Source organism: Agrilus planipennis, unplaced genomic scaffold (genome assembly GCF_000699045.2).
Source record: "Agrilus planipennis isolate EAB-ADULT unplaced genomic scaffold, Apla_2.0 scaffold23, whole genome shotgun sequence".
Lineage (NCBI taxonomy): Eukaryota > Metazoa > Arthropoda > Insecta > Coleoptera > Buprestidae > Agrilus > Agrilus planipennis.
This window is the reverse complement of record NW_020439044.1, coordinates 1465493-1490160: the sequence shown is the minus strand read 5'-3', so window position 1 is coordinate 1490160 and position 24668 is coordinate 1465493. Positions and strand designations below refer to the sequence as shown.

The 24668-nt window shown below is 34.8% G+C and overlaps 1 protein-coding gene across 2 annotated transcripts in view; it reads left to right on the top strand.

Annotated features, from left to right (window-relative positions):
• The window catches only part of LOC108732495, a 167730-nt gene extending 143373 nt beyond the window's left edge, over positions 1 to 24357 (top strand). For both annotated transcript variants that reach the window (XM_018463350.2, XM_018463351.2), the window contains one exon: positions 22571 to 24357. In XM_018463350.2, the coding sequence (XP_018318852.1) occupies positions 22571 to 22737 (167 nt within the window). In that variant the 3' untranslated portion in view covers positions 22738 to 24357. The remainder of the gene's footprint in view (positions 1 to 22570) is intronic.
• Positions 24358 to 24668: the final 311 nt, after the last annotated feature.

The following is a 24668-nucleotide window of genomic DNA, read 5'->3' as shown; positions in this document are numbered from 1 at the left end:
CCGCCGTTTCTTATTTATCCACCCTTTACACATTCCTTAAAACTAGTCTCGGATTTTTCTTTTCAACTTTTCCAAATAAAGTCCTTTCATCATTCTTTAAAGTTTTCGTTTGTCTTTAATTTGAATTTCAAATAAAAAGAGATACGCTTTTAGCTGCGAATAAAAACAGACTTCCCCGCCATTCTTCCTTTTGTCTCTGTTGTTCGAGAAAAACCGCTTAATGACTTTTAAAAGAAGAATATTAAATTTCTTTTATCAAACGAATTAATGTGTTTTGACAAACAAAGCAATCCATTTAGTTATAATTTAAAACAGAAAATTTACGTACTTATATACTGTATGTACGGTAAAAATATTGTCTCTACATTCAGTATAACAAATTAAGAATCAAATTAGACCCGTATAGACTTGCAATAATTATGATATGCAAATTTCAGATTAAGACAACCTAAACTAATCGTGACCTAACCTTTAAAATGTGCTTAACATTAAAAAGAAATAATATCGATCCCTACAAGTTGGAAAGCAAACATTGTAAAAACCCGTTATTAAATTCATTGCAGGGAAAAATCTTTTTCCCAGAATACTTCTTTCATTTTGCATTTTTAATGCCTCCCTTCGTTACCTTCATTGAAGTTAAATTATCTTTATTTTCTCAATTTTGCCAACGGTCCTGGTACTGTAGACACGCCTCCCAGCGAGCTGCCCGACCTGAAAAGATTTTGTTAAATATTTCCTGGATATCCTTTATGCATTAATAACTTAAATAACGCTTTTCAGTTTTCAAGAGTGAAGGATTATTTTAACTGGGGATACGAGCTTGGAAAACAACCATTAATTTAACAGGTCCAAATTCAAACTGATAATAGGGAAATATTGATTAAAATATGCATATCATTAGTGATATTATCATTCTGCAATTATTTATATTTTTACAAATACAGGAAGTTCCATAGGAATTCATTAATGTAGTGTAGCGACCAACATAAATTAGAGCACCCTGTACATATAATATCGTTGCGTAAATATGTAAATCTTTTGTATGATATTCCTTTTCTGTGTAAATATTTCTCAACATTATCTTCTAAAGCTTTTGTATTCTATCCATCTGTGCCAATAACTTTTATTACTGTACTTTCCTATAATCCCTAGTAACATTTCAACTTCGCGTACTAACCGCATGACGTCTGTACTTTGCTATCCGTCCTAATTGCTATTTTATGAGGGNATGCCTAGAAATGTATAAAAATTGGCATATTTATTATCTTTGAACCCCCATAACTTTTTATGTGGGTGAGACCGCCACGAAATTTTTATGGTACAGTGGTGGGGGAGACCTCCTCTTTCGATCCCCCCCCCCACTCCCATCGCCTCCGGTGGTGGGGGCCATCATCTAGACCTTTACCTATGCCTTTAATTTTTTTAAGGATAATCTAATTCAGAATTTTCCAGGCTAGCCCTATTTTGACTATCCTTTTGAGGACCTTAATAGATAATAAGTTGGTTTCCTGAATTTTGATTTGACTTTAGGTGACTTGTTAATACTGAAGGATGTCCGTCTTACCTATAGAACCTGGTAAACCTTGAAATCTGACAGAATTATTTTTATTTTGGAAAAACTGGAAATATCAGGAATTTATTAGTCATTTATGGAAATTCATCGTAATTGTAACATTACTTTATAAGTCGAAGACACTGATGTCCATAATTTTTCTTTATATAATGCAGGTACAATTTTGCTGTGACTTATAGGAAAAAAATATTATCCATACTTTATACAGTTGCTAAACCATTGTTTAGTATACGGGAATACATCGCACTGGTTCGATACCAGGTCTGTTTCTCTTAGTCCTAGTTTTTCTGTTGTTTCCTCGGAACATTTAGGCAAATGCTGAGGGAATAATGATATTGCATATACGACATAATCATTTATTTATCTTTTACCTTCATTTTGTCTATCTCATCTGTATCTCCCCAATTACTACCCACCTCCTTCCACGATTTCTAAAAGGATGCTGAAGAAGACCTTTCGGCCTAACCTTCGGAGATAGGATTTTGTTATTGTAAAACAAAAAAAAAGGGCGTACTTAACTGTAACATGCTGCGTTAGCCAGGTTTCTACAAGATTAACACTTTGTCTTTGGAAGAATTAAACAGAAATATAATACCCGTATTAATTCAGCTCGAGACGGTTTCCATGATTCCTCAAGAAAGGTGGAGACTGACTGATATCCGAACCTTAGCCCAAACCTAGGCTTATGATAAGAAGATAAAAAAGATGACAAACGTTCATATATACATATGCATATAATTATCACTATTTGCTCTAAGTTATGTAGTCATCTTTATTTTTCAAATGTATAACCACAGCCGTCTCTAATACAAGCCATGCTGAGAAATTTGGCAACAGCGCATTGCTGCGATGTGAGAGTCCTATTCTGCGAGTCTTACTTGTTATTACTACATGTCGTTACACATGATTTTTAGACACCCATTACGATAAAAATGAATTNAACCTATCTCGCCTGTTCCTTGTTGATTCCTGTACTTCCTGATATTGTTATTATAAGACAACTGAAACCAGACGCAACATGTCGAACTACAGTAAATCGATTGCATTTTAACTACAAAACAGCCCAATAACACAATCTTACTTAAGATCATGCAAATTTTACAAATAAGTATATGCATATACTGTATTTTTATTGGGGTAGCAATAATTTTTCCCTGCGGGGGCCACATGCGGCATCCCTGATGATGCGCAAATGCGGCAAGGCGTTATATATATGCCCCTTCCTTGTCCTAGGGGGCAACCTCAAGCGGTAGTGTGGCTCTACCCATTTAGGGACCCTACCTGCACCCCCCTCAAAATTCTAGTCGGGTAGTATTTGTTCAGCACTGCATTCAGGCAAGATTTTATTCAAATATGTTTTCGGAATTTCGACACCTTTAGAAAGGTGTTGAATATTTGAGAAGTTGGCGCTGCAGTTCTGAACAATTTCGGTACGATTCTTAAAGTTACTTGTGAGAAACTGTTCATGTATGTATGCTCACATGTGTCACAACGTGTCTTGTGAAGGGCAGCAAGTTAGTACCATAGCAACCCATGCATATGTCTGTACATGTGTATGTACATAAATTTCCGAATGAGAAATACACGAAGCCGAGCCAGCTTTAAACAATGTGCTGATATTTTCTTGGCGTCGCGTCCGAACAATCTCAGTTATTCACTTTTGAATTGTGTTCCTGCTGCTATATTATCACCAATACCAAACGGACGCATCTACAATTTGTTTCAATCGTTTGACACGCTTTTTCAAACGTTTTATCTTTGGAAAACCTTCGCAATATTTTACTTCTCACAGACATTTATTGTTTTTTGAACGATTGTTCTGAATATGGTTAACGAATGATCAGTAAATCCTGATCTTTGTAATACATGTAAACGAATATAATCCTAAACCAGTTGATTAACCGTCAATCGAAACATTTGTAAAATAGAAAATACGAGAAATCTACGTTATACATCGTTTTAAATGTATTCAATTAATATTGTTAATATTGCTCCAATTTGTAGTTTATCACAAGTATTAATTCTTACTGGAATCAAATTCTAAGGATGTAGTTATTATTAAAAATTTTTATTCATGATGTTTCTTCGACCATCAAGTATCGACATCATCAGGGATAGCTTCCACAGTAATGTATAGAACGAATGATTTTTAGGCTTAAAAATTATTCAGGATCAGTAATTTTATAGCAGTGTAACAACTAATATTGAACAATCATGATAATGGCAATACGCTATTTCTTCAAGGTATTCAGAGATAACAACAATCTCATCAATTGTGTAAAGAATTAGTTAAATACTACCTACTACCTGAGAGATGTTAATGAGATGCAAGAAGTTTAAGATTAATTCAAATCACACAAAGCAAAAAATAAAAACTGGTTCAATTTTTCAATTGCAGTACTAGAAGTATTGTGATTAAATTAAAATGTCGCTATGAATATAAGCGTGAACGCGATAATTAGATAGTTTTCTAACACAACGGTATTTAAATTGTGTCTGGCTGATGTTTGGCCCTTATAATTGCTCTAGCTGCTTACAAAAAGTTTTGAAATAGTCCCCTGAGTAAAATGAAGACTCAGACTTTAAGTGAAATTAGGATTTTTTTACGAACTTTGAAGCGTCTGGTAAAAATTATCGCTGACAGAAAGTCTGGCAGTGTTCATTATTAATTTTTAACAATATTCTGTGAAAAATTATGTAAAAATCAGCATTTAGACTTTAATAAAAGTGATCAGTGTTTTACCGTACCTTTAGCACCTGGTATCTTCAAATTGGTTATAGGTCCAAGATAGCAGATATGCATATGTTGAAAGTACATTCTAATACAAGTCTGTTCCACCTATTTTATTGTTTAGAAAGTAAGTAATGTCTGGTGGCTCTGAGATTTTCGTCTATTGACGCCTCTGTACTTCAGTGTTCATTGTCTTTTTATTATTGTACCGCTGAATATTATTTTAAATACGGTATGTCTACTGTATACCATTGAACGTTCAGAAGCTTTGCATAATAGCAAGCGAAACCATTGTAGCATCAGGTCATGATCATCAGATAATTATTGTCTTCGGCATTACATATAGTACACGTGCAAATTTGTAAAGTAAAAGATCAGATAGAAATAATTCAAAATTGACTTACAAATTTTAATTTCAACTAGCTGACAAGCAATTATGCAAAGTTGCCCAAAAGCATATATACGTAATAATAGTATTGATTCATTCCGTATGTTCAGTGAATTAGTGCTAATTTCTTCATTAAAATTCACGTAATTTGTTAATAATTAGATTGCACAAAGTTTTCGTGGAAGAAACAAGCCTCAGTTTGTAACGTCACATAAAAATTACAATGAGAATCTCACTATTAGTAAGTGTTCTAAATTGTATTAAAACTTTTAACGAAATCCTGCGAAATTGCTCAACTTCTAACTCTCTTGTTACTGGTTGATAATTTATTTAAGTATTAGGGTATGCAGAATAGTGACTGAACTAGATCTTCCGTTTAAGTTTGCAAAATTGTCGTGGTGTTCGAAAGAAGTCTGTGAAGGAGTAATAAATAATAATACGAACACTTATTAAGTTCTTGGTCAAAAAATCGAAACTACCAGGCACAGGCCGCGATTTCAATCTTCTTGTTTGTCTCATCAGCGCGCCATAGATTGTTTTGATAAACTATTGATCAACTGAATGAAGCCTTTAAAAATGTTTTGGATGTTTTATTCCCACCAGCTACTAATGTTGGTAGGCTGACAGTCTCTCCGGACTACGATAGGTGATGATTGGAATGATAAAGATGAGTTGTGCGAAATGAAGACAAAAGAGGGTAAAGGATGAATTATATGTGCAGTATTACTTCCCCAGCACTTGCCTAAGTGATCAAAGGAAACCACAGCAAAATGAGAACCAGTTTTGGTCTTAGTCTTGGTCTTGGTCTTGCTGATATAGTTTCAGCCTTGGTTTACATGCGAGCTTGTCTTGACTTTTAAAGACAATTGTGTCGATATCTGTGAGAGTTATGAAAACTTGAGAACTTACCCTTCCATTCTATTCCCTCCGATGCATAAATTGACCTTTTATCGAACAAAATAGTACTTGAAAGAAGTAAAAATTAGTTTGTCTCTATACTTCAACCATGTGTTGTCCAGTCATAGGAACAAAGAACACTTACCATACTCCGACGACACTCTTGTTGATTCTTTTTTCAAACAGTGCTAAAGTGTCTTTTTTTAATATTTAGTGTTAAAATCTAATAAAGCAAACTGAAGATTTCAAATATTGAAACTCATAAATCCGCCGGAAGTATATTTTTTCATGTAGTCTTGCCTATTTGATCTTGCTCTTGTTCGTTCGGTCTTGGTTATTGTCTTGGTCTTGCTCGTTCACTCTTGGTTTTAAACTTGGTCTTGTTCATTCCGTCTTGGTCGTGTTTTTTTTCGCATAAAGATTGTAAAACCACGACAATAAGACTAATTTTGCTTATCACTATGCGTTTCAGTAGCAACAATTTTTTCTCATTAATTAGAGGTTATCTCTAGTGGTAAAAATATAGACATAGAGAATGGACTCAGCAGTACCCTCATGAAATTGATCACTTTTTAGAAAGAAAGAAAACTACCGTGCGGCTAATACATATCTCTTTTCCTCTTTCAATACCTCATTCATCTTCTCCTGCAATACTGAGGCGTAGAACAATCAAAATTCTAAGTAAAGACAACTACTGGCAGCACAATGGCTTTATCTCTCTCACACCTTTCTACTTGTATTTATATTTCATTAACTTTCTCTAGCGATGTGCCCCTTCCATTGTCTTGGATGCGCGCTGGCAAAATCGTAGTTAGAGAGAAAAAAACTCATTATACTCAGTGTTGCCACTTCGAGGGATTTATCCCGATTCGAGGGATTTTCGACGTTTTCGAGGGATAAAGGGATTTTTCCTTATTTTGGCGGGATTTTTTGTAATTTGCCATTTTCTGGTTGGTTTTGTTTGATTTTGTTGACCTGATGAAGGCGGTCATTTTTCTAATTGTAAACGTAAAATTTTGTCAGCTATAATCGTATAATCTATAATGCTGTACGATGAAACGGTTGATATACGACGGCGACGTGCGTTCAAGCCTACTGGTGCAGCCTGCAGGTACCTGCTCAAGTCCCTACGATAAATTGAATTTGAACTTTTTTGAATTGTATATTATTTTCGTATCATTGTATGGTCTTCAGCTAACATCTTGAAAGTGATCAGTCAACAGATCAGAAGCAGATGTTAAAACTAATAAAAATAAATGTTTGAGTTGGTGTATTGTTCCGAAATCCGAACATCTAAACATCTAAACCCCCTGGGCCTGGTTTTCTCTGCATTTTTGGGAAACGAGATAACTGCATACAATAAAATTATCGATATTGTGCTATCGACACGAAAAGTTGCCCATGTTTACAGAAATATTGTATATTTTTTTCTTCGAATAAACGATTAAATTAACAAATTAAAAAATAATAATAGTAAGTTGGAGGGATTTTTAGAGAAAATATGAGACTTTTTGGACCTGCGCGTGGAAGGATTTTTAGAGAAAATATGAGACTTTTTGGACCTGCGCGTGGAGGGATTTTTAGAGAAAATATGGGATTTTTTACATTTAACTAAACATACTTTTTCATACAGTACCTGCCAAAAGTTTTGTTCAATCATGAATAGTAGTGCGAGTCGAAAACAAGCATTAAGGCCTTTAATATGTCTTGAAATATAAATAAACATCTCGTTGGTATTTTCAGTAGTAAATGGTACCAATAATAGCACATTTGAGCAATGCAATTGTAGTGTATAAAGTATACTTTATAGCCAGATAGAGCAGAGCTGGGCAAACTTTAATTTCGTACGAGTCGCTACCTGAGATTAGCTTGGGTCACTCCATACCCTTCAATGAGTACAAGAGAGTAAGCAGTAATGATCCCTATTGCTTTCTCTTTTTCTTCTACCTTTTACTCCCATATCAAGCCCCTTCATCTTGTAAACGAGCGAAGCCTCTGTCGCAACTTAAATAATACCTACGAAAATTTTCTAATGATCGTCCCGCAGCTTAGGGGTAGCATGCCGGACTACGTTCGCAATACTATTGGGTTCGACTATGGGAGAGAGGACTCATCTACGAAATAGAAGGGATAAGAAAAAGAATCTCACTCGCAGGAGCAATGAGGAGCTCCTTGGCTATACCTGAAGAGCACTCGGAAGTCAAAAGAGCCGAGTTTCCCGGCTCTGGGATAGAGGATTTACATTTATTTAACTATGGGTAAAAATTAATTAAAAAACTAATTCGCTTTAGTTTCAACATTTTTTTGGCTAAACTAAATTCTTCAACAGCGTACTGCAACTCCCGAACCGCCGTATGTTAAGTCTATAATAATATCGTTCTACTTTACATTGTAACAAACGATAATATCTTTTATAATATATGTAGACATTTAGATGTTCGTTTTTGTAAAAACTAATTCAGTTTTAATAACCTTAGTTTTTACCAGCAGTAAATTTTAAGTTTCAGGCATTTGCAGCCAGATATTTTTAGATTGATATCTAAACTGCTATCGATCGTCCTGGGGTTTAGTTGCAGTGCCTTTTTTTAACAAAAAATAAAACAAGTCGAGCAAGCAAGCGTGCTACTGTTCAGTTAGAAGGTCATAATAAATAAGGCTGTAGTCACCCACGAAAACTAGCACTTCGTTAAATTAAACTCTGACACGATGCCGCACCGCATCGTCGCCGACCACGGCTACCTACGGTCTAGGTCTTGCATTTTTAAGTTGGTTTTTGTTGTGCCCTTTACTCAACTGAAAATTATTTAACGTCAAGCCGGCCGAATGTTTTTTGTCGAATTAGAAAAGGCTTAAATAAGACTAACGGGACCGTTTCTCTTTTGACAGTCGCAATTAAAGTTTAGCAGTTGCATGAAACAGTAAGTTGCTTGTCCTCCCCTTGAATTATGGCATTCGTTGCGTTGGGAATTTATTTCAGTCTCCTCGAAAATTTAATAGGTATAATGTTACGGTTGCATGCAATTATTTATTGCACGGATATTTTAAACCTCTTTTGTCTTGCTCGCAACAATTACAGTTTTATAACAGTGGACCGTAGAATCTCATCTTTAAATCCATAAATATGATACATGTACTAATTCTTTTTTCATATCTAGCAGTAGCATTTCCAAAAATTACAAACATATTAATAAAGCATCTGGGTTAGGATAAATTGCTAATCAAAGAACTTGTTTTCGTTAGTTTAAGTGACTATTACTAAAGATTACATAGGTCCAGAATTATGTTTTCCGAGTACTCCGAAATTTTTAGTACGTATGTCTCCAGAGGACTATGGAAGTTAATAAAAAGTAGGCGAGATAGGTCTAGTAAGAGACATACTAGAGGCTGAAACAGGAGTTAAGAGGAGTAGAGTTAGACCTAGATTAGATTACTGTTCACAAATAGTTAAAGATGTAGGATGATGATGATCATTACGCCAGGAATAGTTTCGCGGCAAGACTGCATTTTTATTACAGGGATATAGGGTTCTGAGGTCATAAGGTTTTACGGTTAGGGTTTTAAAGGATTATGAAGTTATACATTTAGTGGAAGGGTTAATTGGTAACGGGCTTTAAATTTAAAATCTTTTGGAATTGTATGAGATCAATCCAAGTAGCAACGATAAAAAACCAAGTCACTCAAGTATTTAATCGATTTTCGAAAATCTTAATTTTCAAATCACGTAATCTGCTAAAATATCGCGCTACTTGATTTTATTATGAATTATAAAGAACCACAATGGTTAGATTCAGAAAATTTGATATTGACGATACACAAAAAATATATAATGCCCCGTTAAATGTGAGAAACTGTAACTGTAAATCTGAGTGCAAACACAAGTGTCGTAGAAAGTCGAGTGGTGCGTCTACTCCGAAAATGCACAGTACAGCTCTACCAAGTTCGGTATAATTTACGGGACGTTGTTGAGCAAAACCATAACTTAAGAGAAGTAGAAGTAGACCTAGATTAAGTTACTGTACACAAATAGTTAAGGATGTTGGTTGTTCTAGTTTTAGGGAAATGCGAAGATTTAGCTCAGCATAGGAAAGAGTGGAGGTGCGTTTCCAACCAGTCTTTAGACTAACGACCTTATAATGTTGTTTCCAGTATGAATTATCTAACTGTGAGTTGTAGACACAAGACTTTTGTCTGGGGTCCTCAAATGTAGTACTACCCAAAATGTCAAAGAAATGAAACTGACCATAAGAAGGATACTGATACTAACATACTGATTTATTTTTTAGTTACAAAATGTATTCTAAATACTTGTACCCTGATATGGATACTTTTTATTTTACTATTTAATATATCTTTCAAAAGATGTATATCAGTGACAGTAAAAAAATAAACAATGTAAGTGAGTATATCCTTGTAATCAACGGCCTTTCTATAATTACGAAGTGAAGCAATATGTATCTTGGTATTACGATCCCGTCTTCATAAAGCTTTAATTTCCATGGATATAATGTATTATGGTGACACGCTCATGCTCTGCCAGTTGGCTGTTATATTTGTGGTTCAGTTTTGTGTTGATTAGCTATCAGCTCATTTTTCCTCTCCTATTGTGACACTACTATGAAAGTAACCATAAGAAGGAAGGTTTTTTTTTTTCGAAAAAAAATAGAGGAGTAGTTGTGATTATGTACCAGAAAGCATCTTGAGATCAATCTAGGTCCAAAATTTCATAAAATATTCTTAGGATAAAGTTTACTAACGAAAAGTGATTTTTCACAATGCAATTTAAGTTTATATGAATAATTCACCAAACCGTAATTATTAGTTAGTAAATCGCTTTCACCGTAATTTCCGCCTTTTTACGTTAAGTCGAAATTTCTTTCACGTTGCTCGTGTGTCGGTGCTTAAAATCTTTAGATTGTTCCCTCTATAATTTCGAAATTCATTTATGACGAAGGGCTAGTCGATAGCGTCTAAAGCAATGGGATTGGGAGTTGAAATTTCGAAGACCGAGCATTCTTGTTAAATATGTGGTATAGCAGCAATCCAATGTCTTTTTTTCCGGAATTTCAATTAATTAAACTTGCTGGTTTCAACAAAGTCACGCGCCTAAACCGAAACCAGCTTTATTAAACGCAACGCATCGACATTGTTCAATCTTCGAATATTTATCCCGTATTTAAGTTTACTTCTGGCCAAGACTACGAGGTCCAACAACTTTCGATTTTCGACCCTTATCGACCGTTAGATTTTATGAGATAGTTTCAGAACAGACAGCCCAAGTTGTATTTTCAACACTAAAATAAAGGGAAATACCTTTGGAAGGCTTGCGATTGAAAAGTTATTAGGCCCTCCACATAAGTACTCATGAAGGTATCAATGAAATGAAATGGAATGAACTGGAATGTTAATTGAAGTTGCGCTTAACCAACACGTGCTAGTAGATACATTATTAATTAAACATTATTCGTAATAGAATTACTTTTTTGTTATTCACACCGATATTTTTCGTAAGCAAATAGACACGTTCATATCTTCTAATGGAAGGTGATAAATTCCTGCTCATGATCATTTATTAGGTTGACAACTAGACAATTCATACTGAAGTTATCTGCCCCGTAAATCTACAATTTTATCTGTTTGGCTGACATGACATGTATTAACATTTACATAATATAGTGTGTGGATGTATACGCATTTATGTTTTTATAATAATTTTTATAAACTAGCTCTACTCACTAACAAAGCCGGATTCGGATACAAGTAAAATATATCTGGCTATCGGATACGCATAATAGCAATAGTGCGGAATACCGGATATAAGATACTGATCTTTTTAGTTTCAAAATGCATTCTAAATACTTCTATTTTGATACGGATACTTTTTTACTATTAAATATATTTTTCGACAGATGTATATCACTGGCAATTAATGAATAAATAATGCAGATTATTATATCCTTGTGATTAACTTCTTTTCCATAAGTACGAAGTGAAGCAACAAGTATTTAGATATTACGATCCCGTCTTCGCAAAGCTGAAATTTCAAATGATACGCTAAAGCTGTGTCAGTTGACTGTTATATTTCAATTTTGTTTGGATTAGCTATCAGCTCATTCTACCTCTCCTACTGTCAGAAATGTGGCGTTACAGGCGAATGATGAGCATACCGTGGATAGAGAGGGCTAGAAATGAAGAGGTATTAGAGAGAATTGGAGAACAAGGAACTTTATAGGAGTCAATAAGAAATAGGCGAGATAGGTTAGTAGACCTTCTCTGGTATGAAGATCTAGTCAGTGACATATTAGAGGCAAAAATTGGAGTTAAGAGGAGTAGGGATAAACCAAGGTTAGGTTACTGTTCGTAAATCGTTAAGGATGTGGGATGTTTTAGGGAAATGCCAAGATTAGCTCAGAATAGGAAAGAGTGGAGGTAGGTGCGTGTCCAAGTAGTCTTAGGATTGACGACCTTATGATGATGATGAGTGTGATACTACTACTACCACTATCGAAGGGATAGATTTAGTGCGGAAATAATGAATTGTATCCATGATCCGGATAGTGATACCGTGCCAGCTACCTGGCGGATACAGATACCGAATACATTTTTTCCAAAGGATTCAGAAACAGCTTTGGGGTGTACTACAAATAAGCTGTAAATAATGGAAAAAATAAATCTGCTACAAGGGTGTAGTCTTCTCTTTTTCCGCTGATGCTGAATCAAGTGTCAGAGTAATTAACTAGATACTCCAGTAAGTGTCTGATTTAGAAAAACATTTAGTTTTATATTGTTATAGTATGTCTGAAGATAACGTGCGTTGGTTTTTTTTTGTAAGGTATGCTATTGTAACTTAAACAAATACAAGTGTTAACAGAATTTATTTGTTTTATTTAAAATTTAAATGCATATAAATGCATATTAAGACGATTTTCAAAGCATATTTGCATGCATATATTTGCTATTTTTTAGTGCATATATTCACTCTACTGATGACTCAGACTAAATAATATTTCTATTGAGCTCTACCAAAACACGCGTTGGAGTACACTTTGCGGCGCTCGTACGCCAAAACCATTGAATTTATGGAAAAAAGGTAGATACAAGAATTGTAGACAATTGTCCCTAGTTTCATTTTGTATATAACTGTTTTTATCGTAAAATGAGTTGGAAAAGAGATTTTGCCAAAAAACTGCATTTAGGCGCCATTTTTCCAATATGGCGGTGCGAGCGGCAAATATACGAGGAGGCAAAGTTGAAATTCAGAATGAGGACCTCAAAATCTATAAAATTACCAATTTTCAAAACTCCCGGAAAACTTTCTAGGCAAAACTACCAAATGACTGTACTATATATCAGAACCGCCGCTTTGACGTTCGTCACAACAATATAAATAGTATGCAAATATTGTATATGGATACTGAAATATCCGGAGACTATCCTATTACACCCTCTAGTATGGTAGGTACATACATATACACAATGTTACAAAAAATCTGTGTGCATGTCATCTAAAATACAATCTAGAAAAAAAAAATTTTGTCGCGTGTATGTCTAGTTATATTCACGACTTTGTCACGACAAAAAACCTTCGTAAATATAGGTTTAATCGGTCTCCAACTAGCTTGTAAACTGACGATTAAATTATTGCTTCCTAGTCTGCAGACACGAAAATCTTTGAATGTTGTAGAAGTTAATTTCGACGAACGTTAAAATAATAGCTACCTATACGAAAATTGGACGTTCTTTTACTCACTGATTGTGTAGCACGTAGCATATTAATTAGAAGGCACGCATGGGATAGTTTCGAATATTTATTAAAAATTGTAACGGAAATACTGTTGTAGAAGTAATGTGTTAGTCCAAAACCAGCCCTCTCGAAATAGCGTGTTAGCTGCACAGTAGATGTGTTATTGTTTCTTTTAGCCGAGTATTTAATTCATTTTTTTTCTGAAGACGCTCTAGCGGTGATTGAAGTCTCGAATCAAATAATCGTCATAAAGCAATATAACGCTATACCATACCTACGGGAATCAAGTAGCGGAAGATTTTTACCGCTTTTTCCGAGTATCTTTTATGTTTTCTCCCAAAAGCAGTCTAAAACTTACATATAATTACAATATTACAATTAAACAATTATTTTTTTTTGTGATGTTACTACAAATTTACGGTTTTCGGATTTTCCATATATTTGTGCTGTAAGACATGGCTTCATGCCAAATTTCATGATTTTAGGTTAACCGGAAGTACTGTATAGGTTTTGACTTTTGTTTATCTTTCGATTGCGTTGACTTAGGAGTTTGATTCTTTTACAACTCCAAGGAATTGTACACCTGAATATCTGACATTAATTTCAACTTGATTCAACCTCTACGAGTTCTTTGAGAAAAGGGATCTTAACAGACAAACAGACGGACTACTAAGTGATCCTATAAGGGTTTCTTTTTTCCTTTTTAGTAACGGAACCCCCAGAATACAATCTATAACAGGTTAATTGAAAAGTCCCCGGCCTAAAATAGTAAAACACATTTTTTTTGCAAAATTCGTGTTTTTTATTCAACATAGTTCCCTTCAAGGGTGATACACTGATTATAGCGATCCTCCAACTTTTCGATACCATTTTTGTAGTACGATTTGTCCTTTGCTTCAAAATAGGCCTCAGTTTCGGCGATCACCTCTTCATTCGACGAAAATTTTTTCCCAACGAGCATTCTTTTGAGATCTGAGAACAGGAAGTAGTCGCTGGGGGCCAGATCTGGAGAATACGGTGGATGCGGAAGCAATTCGAAGCCCAATTCATGAATTTTTGCCATCGTTTTCACTGACTTGTGAGACGGTGCATTGTCTTGGTGAAGCAGGACTTTCTTTTTCTGCAAATGCGGTCGTTTCTCGGCGATTTCGTCCTTCAAACGGTCCAATAACGCTATGTAATAGTCGCTGTTGATGGTCCTTCCTTTTTCAAGGTAGTCAATGAAAATTATTCCACGCGCATCCCAAAATACAGACGCCATAACCTTGCCAGCCGACTGTTGCGTTTTTGCACGCTTTGGAGCGGGTTCATCGTGTGCAGTCCACTCCGATGACTGTCGATTGGACTTCGGAGTGAAATGATGGAGCCATGTTTCATCCATTGTCACATATCGACGCAAAAACTCGGGTTTATTACGCGTGATCATCTTCAAACACTGCTCTGAATCATCAACTCGTCGTTGTTTTTGGTCAAAAGTGAGCTCGCGCGGCACCCACTTTGCACAGAGCTTTCTCATACCCAAATATTCGTGAATGATGTGATGTATACGTTCCGTTGATATCTGTAGAGTGTCTGCTATTTCATTCAATTTCAATTTACGGTCATTCAAAATCATTTTGTGGATTTTTTTAATGTTTTCGTCCGTAACAGCCTCTTTTGGGCGTCCACTGCGTTCACCGTCTTCGGTGCTCATTTCACCACGTCTAAACTTAGCATACCAATCCTTGATGGTTGATTTTCCTGGGGCAGTGTCCGGAAATTCGTTATCAAGCCAAGTTTTTGCTTCAACTGTATTTTTTCCCTTCAAAAAGCAATATTTTATCAACACGCGAAATTCCTTTTTATCCATTTTTTTCACAATAACAAAAGTTGCTTCACTAAAAATGCTATAATTCACAAACTAATGATCCGACAGCCGTCAAATTTATAGACGCGTCTTTTGAAGGTTAGGACTAACTGAAAATCATATGGATTTAGTTCTGGTGCCGCCATCTCTGTGCCAGACCGGGGACTTTTCAATTGACCCTAGTATATATGAGTTGAGTTATAAATAGTGTAATTTTCTTTAACTCAAGAACAGTTGATTTGGCTGAAAATTGGTGGAGAGGTAGCTTGCAACCAGGAGACGGACATAGGATACTTTTTATCCCGTTCCCGTGGGGGGAGGAGTGGTGAAGAGGAGTTGTAATGTTTAAATGGAACATATATTATTTGTCGTCAGATTTACTCGAAACTTGGTCTTAATGGTCTATCATTTAATTTCTGAAAGACCTATCTCGACATTGTAAAAAATTTAACCTCCAATGGAGGGGGGGGGTAAAATCTAAGATGGCGGCATTATGGAGAAACAATATTGATATCTGCGAGCGAAACCGCGGGGAAAAGCTAGTTATAAATAAAGCTTTTAATTGATCTCACTAAAATAATAAGTAAAAAATCATAAAAGTAAGGCAAAAATATATTTTTGGTGCAGTTATTGCAGGTTGAATTTCAATAATAATTCCCTTGTCCTGTAGGATTACTTTTCAAACACATATTTGATGTATTTTCTTGTAGCTTACGAAAATTCCTTGTAGCTTTAGAAAATCCGGAGTTTACAAAATCCAAACACGAACAGAATTTGACAGCAATCCGGTAAAAGGTCCTGTCGACATTAAATCCAGCAAAACAGTTCGCAACTTCAAAGAGCCAGTGAAACTCATTTCGACGTTCGTGTAGTAGGATCACGTTTTTCACTTTTTTATTATTCCCACGTTTATAATGTTAATGGGAGGTTTGGGTCGTTTCGGGAAATACTTTTCAACGGTTTTCTTTACAACGAAAAGCTCGAGAGGATGATGATTTCGCGAAAGGTGGATCAATGTAACGTGAATCCGTCCACCGGAAGCGGTTTACAAGATGCGCCTTCTTCGATTATATATATTAGAAATAAATTACCATCGTAAACGGTAACAAATCAAAATGATGACGCAGTTTAAGATAAGGAACGTTTTTTGAATAAAGATTGTTATAATTGTATAGAAGCAATCAATACTTTAATGTGGGATAACGTTCTGACTCATTAGAAAAATAGTAATAATAAAAATACGAACGTGCTCTGAAAAAGACTTATTTTGCAAAAATGGCCATATTATTAAAGTTGTTTAAAGTAACCTAAGTATACATTGGTTTTTGGCTAGCAAACGTTATCATAGAAAAAAATAAATGCATAAAATGCTCTCGTCGATTCATAAATTAAACGGTAGTGTATCAGAAATTTATCCGATGTTTAAAAATCTACACAATGAACTTTAATNTGTTTTGAATTAAGGACAGTTAAGTTCAATAATGTAATGCTTTCTAAGCCTGAAATATTTAACTGAGTAAGTTCTAATACATATTATTATTAATTAATAATTTTATTGTGTATCGTAAGTTGAAATTAAAATTTTTAACCCAAAAAAAATGGTTTTCTTATTTTTGCTTCTTTCTTGACGTCTGCTGTGAGTATAAATTCACATGTTATTCTTAATGACCGAGTTTTGTAAAACAGACAACCTAATGGATTTTAGTCAATTTTTATTTGACGTTTCGGCTCCTAAGTTTTGGACCATCTTCAGAACTACAGTAAATAAAAACATTTACATTGTTGAGTCAAAATGAAACAGAGTTTTTGTACAAATTTTAACTGACCATATTACCATAATTATAATAATTATAACTGAACATACGAAAGGTCAGTTATAATTTGTACGAAAACTGTTTCATTTTGACTCAACAACGTAAATGTTTTTATTTATTGTAGTTCTGAAGATGGTCCAAAACCTAGGAGCCGAAACGTCAAATAAAAATTGACTAAAATCCATTAGGTTGTCTGCTTTACAAAACCCGATCAGTAAGAAAAACATGCGAATTTTCTTATTTTCATTTTATTTTTATGTCGTTAATATTTGCTTCAATAAAAAAAAAAGTGAAAATACAAGAAAACCTCGGATGAGTCGATGTTTTTCACGGCCCAGAAACTGTATAGTTTATCCATTTCTACTTAAATGATTTAATGTAATGTTTGATGAGACATAAATGTATTAGATTATCTTGCATACAAGTGTAAGGAGAAGCGATCCAGTAGCTGGAGAATAATTTTTGTTTTTGCGAAGTTGTAATACCTACGTAACATGATGGTTAATATACTAAAGAGCTCATGACACATCTCGGCCCTGGACCTTACTCATCTCTCGGCGGATCTGGTTTTGACACTTTAATAATAAGGGAAGGGTATTATTACCGTACACTGGTATACCTACCGTGAATTGAATTTCTGTCTAATGCTGATCGTTAATTACAAATGAATCGTAAATTTTTACAAATTTTATGTGCAATTGGTTGTTACAGGTAGGTAGCTTTAATCATCAAATTCTACAATCTTACATAAAAATTGTCTATTAGATAATTAAATATGCCAATAGTTATTGGAAATTTGGTATGTTTACATCAAATTGTACATATAGTTGGAACGATCAAAATTGGCAAATTTTGCAATAAATTGCCTCTGAGAATGGACGTATCATTTTCCCTGTTTTTCACTTGGGACTGCAGTCATTTATTGCGTTCGAACACGCCCTTGCTATGTTAGGAAATGCTTCACGAGTCACGAGTAGTACCGACAAGGTGAAAAGAGATAACCGAATAATAGTAAGTGGTGCTGTGGTTAGCGGTTGCTTAGGTACGCAAAAGGTCAGGGTCGGCTTTTTAACTAACTGGTTGGAATTATAACCTTAAACAAGCGTCTCTGCATTCCTAAATTCCTGAGAATGTTGAACTTTCTTTAAAGTCCGATGCTGGCAACATGCTTAAATTCTGATTGTCTGCATCCCTTTCCGTTACACATTAATTGGTGTAATGTTATTCCCTTTTCTTACTTACTGTCAACTGCAATTCCTACCTGACATCTCTCTTTTATGTTTACGATATTCCCTACAACGTCTGTCGTAAACAAAAGTAGCCGGCAACCTTTCCAGTCTATAGTTAGTAAGTTGAAAGAAGTAAGTAAATGCGACAGTTTTATTGCGGACTATAGTTAAAGGCCGGTACTATTCCTTAAGCTTTTAAAAAAAACACTTTTGAACACTCAATTTATTTATTATTGATTAATGGATTANTACTCCCACTATCTTTCAACCCCTCTGTATCTCTGTCTTCCTTTCATAACAAATCACGATCTTCTACTTTTTCTTCAACCAATCAACCTTTTCAAATTTGAATTTAATTCCACCCCCAAACTATTTTCTCCACTTTTCTATTTTTCTTATTTTCATGAGTTCAGTTATTCTTCCAGACAGTTGCAAATTGATCTTCAATCTAATCAATCATTCGCTCTTTTCGTTCGTGTTATATTTTCATTCATTTCAATTTTATACAGCCCACTCTACATAAATTAAGTATTTTGTTATCAATTTGTTTTTGTTAAAGTGTTGTTAATCCTTAGTTAAGTGTTGTTAATAAATAGTTAAAACCAAGTTCAGTTTTATATCAACCAACAATTACATTTGCGTAATCCTAAAAAGTGGCCCCTAATACAAATAAAGTCGTCAAATTATGGCGACAACAAGATACCTACATTTTAATACCATTTGAAGTAGTTTAATCCTTTTTGCGGAATTTGCCAGTGTTTATATGAAAATCGACTTCATCAAACTATATATACTGCAGTAGTTAAATGTAGTTTTTGTTCAAATGATTTACAAAGTCTCTGCTGATACGTTATGCAAGGCAGAAATTATAACTTCATATGGAAGATCCATTTTCAAAAAAGACGTGGTTTTAATGGTTTTCCACGCTTTTTTCGGTAAAAAATGTATCGGTTAGGTTGGCCAAGGGCTCGGTATTATAAGCTTTTCAATTCCCTACAATCGTTTTTATAGTCTTTCTATATTTTTTGCATTGTTTACTGTTTTTTCCAACGCCATTTTATTGTGAATAGTAGGTAATTGTTTGTTGTAATTACTTTTTATCTGTGGGTCGTTCTTTAAAATCCTAAGTAGTCCGGTACTTTTTCCATTTACCCTTTTTCTCGGAAACGCGTGGGGTATCAAGTTGAAATTAATATCAAATACGTAGGCTTGCAATCCCTTGGAGCTGTGAAAAAACAAACTTCTAAGTCAACGCAATCAAAAGATCGGCCTTCTATGGCGTATATTTTAACACCCTCAAGGGAATCAAAACGTATTGTGTACTTGCCGTTGACCTATATCATGGAATTTGGCAAGAAGCAATATCTTATAGCACAATTAAAGGGAAAAATTTGTAGTTACATCACACAAAAAATATTTTTTTTACCTTCATTACACAATAACAGTGATTTGAGTGAAACATGGATACATGTGGCTTATAATATGCTCAAATTAATTTACAGGGATGTCGAGAACTTGTGACAAGATACAATCACGAGATAAAATCTCGAGTCTCCGTCTCTCATCGTGCCTTTCTGGTGTCGTTGAGAGAGAGTGTTGAAAGACTGTCAAACAAACTGTTTAGCGTCTATGAACGAGAGACTGGAGTCGCTCATAGAGAGATCCTCATTTCGTATCCAGTCTCCGAACAAGAGACTCGAATCTCCCAATAAGTGGTGTCGCGATAGACATGGTTAAAAAAATCTAAGTTCAACATATTTCAGAGATCCCAGTCTTTCTACGAGAGACTCGAGTCTGTCAATTTTTCAGTTTTATTCATTCAGTCTCTGTGAGAGACTCGAATCTCTGAATTAACAATTTTATCGTTTGAGTCTCGTATACAGAGACTGTGAGAAATCTATAAAAAACACCTAGGCAATAATTGAGAGACTGTGAGGGACGCTCTCAGAGACGCTGAAAGACTCTGAGAGACTGGAGAGAGACTGAAAATTTTTGTCTAGGAATCCAAATTTTAGGTCAATTTCAAAAATCCATGAAATTGGAGTAGAGGTTTCATTAAGGTTTCTTTTTTTTTTTATCATCCCACATATTCACATGAAAATTACTTTAGAAAATATCCATCTAAAGATAAAATTTAACTGGTCTGAGCGTTTTTTCAAAAATCCAGGAACGAGATTTTAACTCATTTGTTTCAATCTATTCGTTTTCTCTTTGTAATTGCCTTTGGCGAGTATAAACGGTGAACAATTTTCATTATTTTATTTATTTATTCTTGTTGACTGATGTGGATATTTTTTGCTAGGTAATGGTTACATGACGTAGAGGATAAATTGTATGATGCATGTTCTGCAAGGCAAATTTGCTGGTTTTTTTTTTTGAAAATAGGTAGATTAATTAATAAAATAAATGCAAGCATTTACGAAGAATAGAGATTCATGCTACGTATAATGAAGGTTCGTAACAAACAATTATCCTAGAGAGCTCGTTCTGTTCGTTCTTCCTTTTTGGATGCTTGCCAATCGACCTGCTCCGCTGTCTTTAACAACTTCGTGCATTTCAATGACCGTCTGAATTTGTCGACGAGACAGCTTAACTTCTCTATGAAAATTAATTCGAGCTGCTTGCTCCCAATGTAGGGACTAATGAAAAAATGAAACTGCTAAATTAAAAGGGTTTACGAATTTATTTCATCTGATGGAAGTTATCATACATACTCAAAATGTATGGATGTACCTATATCATAAAAGTTTGAATTTGCATACTGTGACAATTGTCATATTACAAACATTTTAATTTTAGCAATATTGTTTGTTTTGACGTTTTCATTTATCTGCTATCTGTGGGATTTGTTTTCCACATTTTGGAAACGTAAAATGAATGACGGTTTAAAAACCATAAAGCGATTGCCTCTTCTTCATGGACTACTAAAAATTTATTCTTCTTAATTTTCATTTAAGTGCAAAACGTAAATAGTAAAACGTCATAGGTAAATGTGGCTAGGTGAAAGTTCAAATTGAACTCAATCGTTGACACGTAGTGATATGCCATAAGTGTAGTAGAATATTCTGAAAATCAATTTTGTGTAAAATTGAAAAAGACCATTTTTATATAACATTAAATGTATCATGGAAATGTCTGAAAATGAAGACGACTTGCCACAAAATGTGAAGAATATAATTGAATGTCATTCCAAGTACTCCAAATCCAAGAATTGAAATTTATTATACTTTCCTCCTCTACCGAGCGGCATGGCCTAGAGGTTTAAACCGTTGTTTAGCATTTGGAGGACGTCGGTTCGATTCCCGGTTCGTTTGCCTTGGTTCAAGTTTTTCTGTGGTTTCCCTGGATCACTAAGGCAAATACTGGGGCAGTAGTATTCTATAGATAATAATCTTTCATTTTCTTCTATCTTCATTTCGTCCGTCTTGCCTTTCTCACCCGAACCACCATTCCTACTAGTTTTGAATTGAGGCTGAAGAGGGCCTTCCGCCCCACCTTCCAGCGTAGTCCGGAGGAACTGCCCATTCACCAGCATTAGTGGCTGGTGGGAGTGAAACACCCAAAAGTTTTTTTCCTCATAAATGATCGCCCTCATCTTATATAAGTAAATGTCTTTCATTGCTATGTTTTAGCTTGACTATTGAAAATTTTATATTCCGGTTGAGGGAGCTTAAAAGATTTTTTTATAAATATTTTAATAAATTTCAAAATTAAAATTTATTGAAGTTAAGTATTCGCGCTCCTATTGAGTAGATAACATGAAAACGTAGTTTTCACGCTCTTTATACTCTTTTTCATCTATTTCAGTCACTTTCTATGCTGAAACCCAATATTTTCTGAAATAGGATATGGATTTTTTGCAAATTACGTAGTGAGCCTTTTTCAAATGTATTAAAATAAATAACAAATACTTTGTCCAAATTCCGGCGCCTGTTGGAAACTTTCCTACGTGTTAGTACCTGGTACATGGTTAGTAAATTCTTTTAGCCTAAATATCCCTTATCCTAATATAGATCTACCCTTAAAAAGTATTAACGGGACGGTCATTCAGATGGTAGCACGTCTAGTACCACGACCTATCGACTGAGTCCACTTTGAACCATAGCCCAGCTACAGTTATTAATGAACTCTTACCTTTTCCCAAAGAATCTCCTTTTTGAGGTAAATATCAGTTAGTATTATATAAAATCGTCCTCTTTGGTGATTATGTTGACGAAGTCAAGCACGTGTGGTTGAAAAAAATTACCGCCTTAATTTGAAATTCTGAAGATATAGTAAACCTACTTTAGTTCTATCTAAATATCTTAATTATGTTGTTGATGTTATTGTAATACAAAAATTTTTGTTTCAGGTAAGATTCACATTCGGTTAGTCATAATGAGGATGCTCTTTAGTTCATCTATAACAGGTAAACCTTGTTCTTTATTTCGCAAAGACGAATCAATTCTAAATAAAAAATCTGTATATTATTACAATGGCACAGAAATGGTTTGTATACTCAACCATTTCATTAGTTAAACAGTCTACCATAAAAGTAGAATGCGTCTGTAGATGGAGGTGAAGAACTATATTAGTCTGCTAATTTTAATAAGTGCTTTTGGAGTCGTCATAATTTAGGATGATAATTATCAAGTAGTAGTTGTTCTTAATAGGTGAAAAATCACTGAACCTCCCGAAGAAAATTACTAGATTAAAACCATAGACATAGAGAATGGACTGCGCATTCCTTATAAAGTAAATACAGCCAAAAACGTGTGAGTGTTTGCGTACCGTGGAGGAGATGAAATTGAATGCTCACTTACCTCCTTGCCAGGCAACACATGGTTACGGAGGATATTCAAACGGACTGTATGGACTATGGAGTAATAATTTTCCTGGGCTTCTAATACTACAGGCAGTTACTAAAGGTACTATGACGTACTATGTTCGTCACTCTGTATGGTCAGTATGCAAAATGTAGGAGTCTTAACATAATCAGCTCGCACGTTTCGAACCAGGATGGTGAATGCGCTTTTGACTGGGACTCCCCGCAAGGCGCGAAATGCACCGTAATGTCTATTGTTTTAAGGTGATTTTATGGGAAAAGCTGGGAATGTTAAGGACAAGAAACAAATGCAAGGAGAAAAGAAATTGAGCCAAATAAAATCCCCTCGCGTTAATTAAATTAAAAGAAGGAAAATAATATAAAATATCAAGATTGAACAGTGAGAAAAAAGAAAGCATTTTCAAAACAATTTATTTTTCTTTGCTTTTTAATTTTACAAATTTCCTGTTAATAATAAATTACCTGCCATTTGAACAAGATAATGTTATTTGGGTTTTTCATTCCCAATAACGTAATAAATCCATTCTACTTGGATTCCATCTAGCAACGTTCTTCGGGTGGCTTGGTGACTATGCATTTTTTTGAAGGAAGGTACAACGCCATGAACGTACATAGGTAGGGGCAAGGGCAAAGCTCATTGCTTCATCTGGAAAAGGCTTTGAATACGCCGGAAGGTAGTAGCCTCCTTTCGGGAATCGTGCGAATGGGTGGGTGATGGTTCAAGTGGGAATGATGAGATGGACGAAATGAAGACAGAAGAGAATGAAAGACTATCTATGGAACATTACTGTCCCAACATTTACCTAAAGCAGACAGTCCCGGAATGGAACCAGCGTCCTCCCGAATGCTAAGCGATGGTCTATACCTCTAGACCAGGGATGAGCAACACGCATTTGCGGCCCGTTAAATATGTTTATGCAGCCCGCCAAGCATTTCTGAAATTGAATTTATTTTATCGACTTTTAATCGAAAATGTTTACCTCACCATTTAATATCGATGTGGATACAGTTCTCGAAGACTTTCAAATGGAAGTGATTGACATTGAGAATGATACCGATTTAAAAAATGTATTTTTCTAAGCAAACATCAAATTTTTTATAAATCGTATGTGAGCCCTGAGAAATTTCTGCTTTTGACGAAAAATGCAAAGCAAATGATGTCTCTGTTCGGAAGTACTTACGTTTGCAAACAATTATTTTCAACCATAAAATTAATCAAAATGACCACCGATGAAGACTGAGTGATGCACAATTCGAAGGCTGCGTACGTGTAGGTACATCATCAATTCCGGTTGATATTGATCAGCTTGTATCGAAAAAACAGNCTTCAATAAAAAAAAAAGTGAAAATACAAGAAAACCTCGGATGAGTCGATGTTTTTCACGGCCCAGAAACTGTATAGTTTATCCATTTCTACTTAAATGATTTAATGTAATGTTTGATGAGACATAAATGTATTAGATTATCTTGCATACAAGTGTTGTTTTTTAATTTGATATTTTTTTATTCTAATGTTTATTATAAATAAAGTTCTGTAAATTATTAATAAGTGTTACTTTATGTGCGGCCCGTCAAAAAATTTTAAAATTTAAATTGGCCCGTTGATTAAAAGGTTGCTCACCCC